Here is a 7,607-nt window from a genome sequence, read left to right as displayed (position 1 = left end):
TGTATATATGTATATGTGCATATATACGTATATATATGTATATGTATGTATATATGTATATGTGCATATATACGTATATATATGTATATATACGTATATACGTGTGTGTATATATATATATATATTTTTTTTGGTTCTAGTCATGGGGCCTGAACTCTGGGCCTGGGCGCTGTCCCTCAGCTCTTCAGCTCAAGGCTAGCGCTCTACCACTTGAGCCACAGCGCCACTTCGGGCTTTTTTCTTTTTGCTTATGTGGTGCTGATGAATCGAACCCAGGACCTCATGCATGCAAGGTAAGCACTCTACCACTGAGCCACCTTCCCGGCCCCTCCAATTTTTTTTAATAGTAGCAGAATCAACAAGTCTCAGAGAAGTCATCAAAATTATCAAGCTCAAAACCCCTGTCCCCAAAGCCAAAGTAGATAAGGAACAATATCGATTCTAGGCTGATAATACAATTTATAGTTCCGAAATTAAGTGTAAGAAGCGGAAAAATTAAACAGAAGCACAGTATACATAATGAGATTTAACATGAGTTTGATTCTACAGCTGTTCCATCTATTAACATGTGCTGAAGATGTTCATACTTATTTTCCCATTGATACGTCACTAAATGACTACCCAGTATGATTACATTAAGGGTGTTCCTGTTCTGAGTCTGGCTAACATTGCTATAATTAGTACAGGACTCACGAGATACTCTCCATTCTTTTGGACAAAACGTACGTATTTATAGACTACTACAGGTTAAATGACTAAAAAAACCCTGCATAAAGAAATGCAGAGTGAGGGTATAATGACTGTACTCAAAGTATATATTGTATACATACATGAAAAGGTCACAACGAAATCTATCATTTTATACAATTAAGAATGTTCTGAGACCATATACTTGCCTATGTCAGTCTTTAAAACAAATTACAGAACAGTTTTTAAACTGACACACACAAGGATAATAAGATATTACACATTCTCAGATTATACCAGATAATGCAAAACCAAACACAATTTAGATTTCCAAGTAAATTAATACATATCTATGTATAGAATTAAGCTCCCCTCAGTTTGGCTTCAGCCCTGGGGACTTCTACATTAAAATTAATTCAGAAACATGTACATTAAAACCATAACCACAAAAAATTCTAACACGTAAATATCATGTCACAAAATCCCTTACAGTGATGGTAATATAATATCTATAATTAATTCAAAATGTCTGTATCAAGGCAATGTTTTTCACTGAGTGCTGATAACTCATGACTGTGATCCTACATCAGGAGAAAGCTAATATTCAAAACCAGCTCTGGCAGAAAAGCCCAAAAGACTCTATCTTCAGTAAACCAACCAAATGGCTAGACTGCTGGCGAGGCGCAAGTGGTAGACTGTCAGCCGTGAGCAAGAACTCAAGGCACTGGCTCCTCCATATAAGAAAATACTTTGTTTTCAAGAAAGAAAACATTTTTTGGGGGGTGAGGGGGTCCCGCTCGTGGGGCCTGAACTCTGGGCCTGGGCGCTGGCCCTCAGCTCTTCAGCTTAAGGCTAGCACTCTACCACTTGAGCCACAGTGCCACTTCCGGCTTTAAGAAAACATTTTAAAAGACCTGTAACTACTTAATCTAGAAAACCAGTGACTGTACCTGGTCCATATTTGCATACTTCAAGTTGAGTATAACTGGTTGAAAAAAGAACATAAAAAGACCCAGACATTGGCAGGAAAAAACTTCTTCACGCTTGCCTTAGGGTCACAGTTCACGGTCATGTTTATGGGTAAAGATAAACATGATTTTAAAAAAGCTTGCATCTTAAAAATACTCAAACACCATCTAGACATGTAAGTTAACCTTCCTGAGAGGATAATCTACAATAATCTATGTCCCCTCTGAGAAGACCAAACAGCCTGGTAGATTTAATGCTACATGGCATAAATAATAAGAAAGGGCTGCAACATGGAAAATGTCTTAGGATGCTTAAGTCATTAATGTCTCTTCATAAGGTATGCAGCTAGCAGCTGTTGTATGACAAGCTCATCCAGAGATATAAGGTTGGAGAGAAAGCACTTTCGGGAAATTATGTGGTGTCTCAGAAGCATGGAGCTCAGATTGCTCTGTCTCTTTGGATGATCCTTGAATAAAAACTATACATAATAGCTGGGGCTAGCGGCTCATACTTGTAACCCTCAGAAGGCTGAGATCTGAGTTCAAAGCCAGCCCAGACAGGGAAGTCTATGAGACTTAACCACCAAAAAGCTGGAATTGGAACTGTAGGTGAAGTGGCAGAGTGCCAGCTTCAAACAAAGCAGCCCAATCTCTGAGTTCAAATCCCAGGATCAGCACAGACACACAAAACTATACATACTATACTAAAGCCAGAAAATGTTGTTTCTGCCCAAAACTTGAGCTTCTGTACTCCAAATTCCAGGTGTTTTCTGAAGAACTATTCTTATAAAAGTTCTGATGGACTATTCTTAGTAAGTTCTGATGAACTACTCTTAGTAAGTTCTGAGGGCCAAGCTTTCAAGGAAGCTAGGAGGAAGATGCCAGGGTTCTGTCCATGGGCATGGAAAGACAACTCTGGTATAGCGCTTCATCTTAGGGGCAAGACTCAAAGTGACCTTAACACCCTGGCAATTCATGGATGTTGGCAGTGCAAATGCCAACCGCGACACAAAGAAAGCTTAAGGACGAGACTGTAAGCCTATCTAATACTGCAGGTTTCCTCAGGGAAGCCTGGACCACATCTATAAAGCTAAGTTTGTATAGCAAATTATACTTCTCACCAGCTTCACTGCCCTCTCATCATATGCCCTGTACCATCATCAACATCAACTGACCTCTGCCAGGACTCCCTCTGAACACCATCATTAATGTCAGTGTTGACACTGTGACCTTGACAGGGCGATGATCACATGTCCAATATATTCCACAGAAATTTCTTGAAAAATGTTTTTTCCTCAATCACTGGAAATACTCCACAATCTTCCAATTTCCCTTAGGTGTAATTCTGAATCTGTACCCTGACCTGAAGGCCTTAGGATCTGCTGCCTGCAAGGTATCCTCTCACTCTTCTCTCATCACCCATCCAGCCTGGTTCCTGTTTGTCAGATAAATAAGAATTGCTAAGAGCCACCTAAAGTTACCACCGGCCTCCCTAGCTCTGCGGTGGCATCTCTCCTGAAAGCTGTGTGTCTTGGGCTCTCAGGGACATCTGAGAAGGCTGTTTAGAGTACCTGGGCAGCATCAAGCATCCTCTATCTGTGGGAAGTCGCATTGAAGGAGAACTTCTTTCTCACCTGAGGCAACCACAGTGCTAGCCCACAATGTGTTTTCTATGCTGAGACTTTCATGAATGGGAGGGTCACTGTCTTCCTGTTCAGGGAAGAAAAAAAAATTAGAAAATTAACAATTTTATAACTATTTGTTTTGTTTAAATCTCTGGAGTCCTAAGAAGAAATGTGTCCACGTTCTAGATATAACAATTCAAGCAGTAAAAGGTTACTGCAAATGTGAGTTTTAAGAGGAAAGAGAAGCTGAGCAGCAGTGGCTCACGTCTGTAATCCTAGCTACTCAGGAGGCTGAGGTCTGAGGATCAAGGTTCAAAGCCAGACTGGCAGGAAGTCTGTGAGATTTGTATCTACAATTAAGCACCAAAAAAGCTTAAAGTGCAGTTGTGTGTGGCTCAAGTGACAAAGCAAAAAGAGTTCAGAGACAATGCCCATGCCCTATGTACCAGCCCCCATAACAGACATGCATACACACAAAACTCACTAAAAGCAGAAGGACCAAAGGCATGTGACTCAAGTGATAAACAGGTAAGTTTAAAATCCAGTATACCAAATAAATAAGGAGAGAGGGGAAAGGGAGAGAGAAATGAAAAGGAACACATTGAGCCAAGCACCGGTGGCTCACATCTGTAATCCTAGCTACTCAGGAGGCTGAGATCTAAGGATCATGGTTCAAAGCTTGCCTGGACAGGGAACTCCGAGAGATTCTTATACCCAATAAACTACTCAGAAAAGCTGGAAATGGCATTGTAGCTCAAGTGGTAGAGTGCTTGCCTTGAACAAAAGAAGCTCAGAGGCAGCATGCAGGCCTGGAGTTCCAGCCCCAGGACCAGGGGGCGGGGAAAAGAAAGCATTTAATTTCACAGCTCAGGGACAGTGCCCAGACCCCAAGTTCAAGCCCTATGACAGAAAAAAAATAAAAATAAAAAAGTAAATTTTCTTTTCTTTTCTTTTTTTTTGGGGGGGTCCAGTCGTGGGACCTCAACTCTGGACCTGGGCGCTGTCCCTCAGCTCTTCAGCTCAAGGCTAGTGCTCTACCACTTGAGCCACATCGCCACTTCCGGCTTTTTTCTTTTTGCTTATGTGGTGCTGAGGAATGGAACCCAGGGCCTCAGGCATGCAAAGTAAGCGCTCTACCACTGAACCACCTTCCCAGCCCGTAAATTTAATTTTCTATTTCCCTTCTCTCCCCTCTTCATGATGGTACTTGGACCTGAACTCTAAGCCTCACTTTCTCCTTCAGCTTTTTGCTCATTGTTCATGTTCTACCACTTGAGCCACCTTTCCACTTTTGGCTTTTTTCTGGTTAATAGGAGATTAAAGTCTCTTATTAGAGTTGTCTGTCCAGGCTGATTCTGAATCAGGGTCTTCAAATTTCAGCCTCTTGGGTAGCTAGGCTTGGGGCATTAGTCTCCTACTTAAATGTTTTTTGATCAAATTTAATTTTCAAAAGTTGTTTGACCCACTGCTTCATCTTATACATCCGAATAGAAACCCAGTGGTTATCAAGCTTCTTGCACCCCAGGAATTGTATTCAGATTGCAAATAGTTTTTCCAGTGCCAAGAAAGAGGGAGTTCCTCGAGGACCTGAATAAATATCAGCCCTTAAGTCTCAGAATGTATGGATATGTAAACTATAACATTATTGTTCAAAATAAAAATAATGACCCTGAGAACATAGACTATTTAGTTTACCTCTGCCTTTGTTACATGATATGTAGGCAGAAGAGTCATTCAGACGTGGATTCAGTATTAGTTACATGATATGTAAACAGAGAAGTCATTCACACATGCATTCAGTATCTTAAGACACACCATGCATAAACAGCACACATCCAAGATCTCAATAGATATCATGACTATGCTAACATGTATTGTACATCTTACCAGACAGCATGCCTACATTAGCATGAGATTTTGTAAAAGTTTTTAAAGTGTTTTTTTGTTTTTTGTGTGTTTTTTTTGTTGTTGTTGGGCTTGGGCTTGAACTCTGGGCTTGGGCCCTGTCTCTGCGCTCTTCAGCTCAAGGCGTACTCTACTGCTTGAGCCACAGCACCACTTCCGGCTTTCTAGTGGTTTATTGGAGATAAGAGTCACGGACTTTGCTGCCCTAGCTGGCTTTGAACCGTGATCCTCAGATCTCAGCCTCCTGAGTAGCTAGGATTATAGGCATGAGCCACCGGTGCCCGGCTTAAGTTTTTTTTGGAGGGAAATACTTTTTCCAAACTCAGGTCCTCACACTGAGCTTTGATCCACCTACTACAGGCTTCCTATCATTGCTGGGCTCACAGGTGCATTCCACTGCAACCAAATGCCCTTTAGTCAAAGTCTCAAAGCCTTTGGCATTTCTCCAGGCCAGCACGGTACTGCCTTCCCTACCCATTCAGTCTCCCACATAGCTTAGGATGACAAGCACATTCACTGTACCCAGATATGTACCGTAAAGGTTTCTGGTGACTTTTCAGTCTGAGATAGCCTGAAATGACAGCTTCTCCCAGTGTTAGCCTTTCAAGTAGCTAGGAATTACAGGCATGAGCCACTGGTACCTAGTAATTTAGTAGTTTTTTTTCATACACTAGTGGAAGATTCATTGTGACATTTCCACACATGATCAAACTAACCCCCTCTGTCACTCTCACTTACCCACTATCCTCTTTCTTAAGACAATGTCAAAGGTTTAATTGTTCTATTTCATACATGCTTAAAGTACTACAGCCATATTCACACTCATCTACCTTGCGACTGATATCACCAGTGTCATCATTTACAACTCTTAAGTTGTCTTTACAAAAAAGTCTGGAAACTTATTCATGTGTATGTAAGTTTTAGTATATAGTATATAGAAGAAGGGCATTTGTTTATAATTTCAAGCTGGCAGCCAGCCCTGGATCATGCCCTGAGGAGGCTGAAAGCTGAGGAACACGGTTCAAAGCCAAGCAGAGCAGGACTCTGATCCCCAAGAAACCACCCAAGGAGCTGCAAGTAGAAACATGGCTCAGGTGATAAGAGAGAGAGAGCTTTGGAGGGGGAAAAAAAAAGGCTCAGGGACAACACCTAGGCCCTGAGTTCAAGTCCCAGGACTGGCATAAAAAATAAACTAGTAATTTTAACTGAACTGCAAATAAAAAGGTTCCATATAATTTCATTTTAGAATTTCACTTGATTTCCTACATTTCTGTAATCTTTTTCTACTTCTCACACAGTGATGTTTTAAAGAATGTACAATTACTCTCTCTGCTCTTTTCTAGCTCTTTCTCAGCTCTTTCCTGGCTCTCTCTCTTTCCCAGCTCCCTTCTCTCTCTGCTCTTTCCGCTCTTTTCTAGCTCTTTCTCAGCTCTTTCCTTCTCTTCTCTTTCCTGGTTCTCTCTTTCCCAGCTCTCCCAGCTCTCTTTCCCAGGCCTTTCCCCACCGCATGGAGGACCAAGATGGTCTGGTGCCAGCCAGAATGATGAATAAACCTACCCCTTACCTGAAAACAAAAAAAGAATGTACAATTATTATGAAGACTAATAACAATTCTATGATAGTAATTGCAGACTTCCAACATTTAATATTTTGGTAATATCAAAAAATTATTCTAAAGGAGAGTTCTTTTACCATTCTTATGTACCAAATAAAAAATATTGAGAAGATGGGAAGATTTTTTTTTTGTCAGTCCTAGGGCTTGAACTCTGGACCTGGGCGCTGTCCCTGAGCTCTTCAGCTCAAAGTGAACACTCTACCACTTGAGCCACAGCACCACTTCTGGTTTTCTGTAGGTTAACATGGACTTTTCCTGCTGGAGCAGGCTTTGAACTGTGATCCTCAGATCTCAGCCTTCTGAGTAGCTAGGATGACAGGCATGAGCCACTGGTACCTGGCTCAGGAAGAAATTTATCTCTATTACTTTTGGTTTCCTTCTCCATAAGACTTGAAAAGGAAAAATCTGATTTGTGGAGAAAATTCAGTACGTTCCAAGCTGTTTTCTCAATAATGTACCCTATTTAACAACAATGACAATCTACTTCATAAAGGTGAGTATTTTGACTAGAAAAGACATGAACAGGGCTTGGAAGGTGGCTCAGTGGTAGAATGCTTGCCTTGCGTGCATGAGGCCCTGGGTTCAATTCCTCTGCACCACATAAGCAGAAAAGGCCGGAAGTGGCACTGTGGCTCAAGTGGCAGAGCACTTGAGTTGAAGAGCTGAGGGACGCGCGTTCAAGCCAAGCCTCTTGGAGGCTGGGAAACGGGTAAAAATGAGGGAGGGGATAAGGGTTCAAAAAGTACTCATGACCTTACCTATGTAATTGTAACCTCTCTCTAATCACCTTTACAATAAAATGTTTTT

General features: G+C 41.5%; 1 protein-coding gene across 1 annotated transcript in view; it reads right to left on the bottom strand.

The window, feature by feature from the left end:
* Atp9b (ATPase, class II, type 9B) overlaps nucleotides 1-7,607 on the bottom strand; it is a 181,862-nt gene that overhangs the window by 106,424 nt on the left and 67,831 nt on the right. The window contains exon 8 of the mRNA XM_013026118.1: nucleotides 3,290-3,365. Within this exon, the coding sequence (XP_012881572.1) occupies nucleotides 3,290-3,365 (76 nt within the window). The remainder of the gene's footprint in view (nucleotides 1-3,289; nucleotides 3,366-7,607) is intronic.

This window comes from Dipodomys ordii, unplaced genomic scaffold (genome assembly GCF_000151885.1).
Source record: "Dipodomys ordii isolate 6190 unplaced genomic scaffold, Dord_2.0 Scaffold91, whole genome shotgun sequence".
Classification (NCBI taxonomy): domain Eukaryota; kingdom Metazoa; phylum Chordata; class Mammalia; order Rodentia; family Heteromyidae; genus Dipodomys; species Dipodomys ordii.
This window is presented reverse-complemented; position numbering and strand designations above follow the sequence as displayed.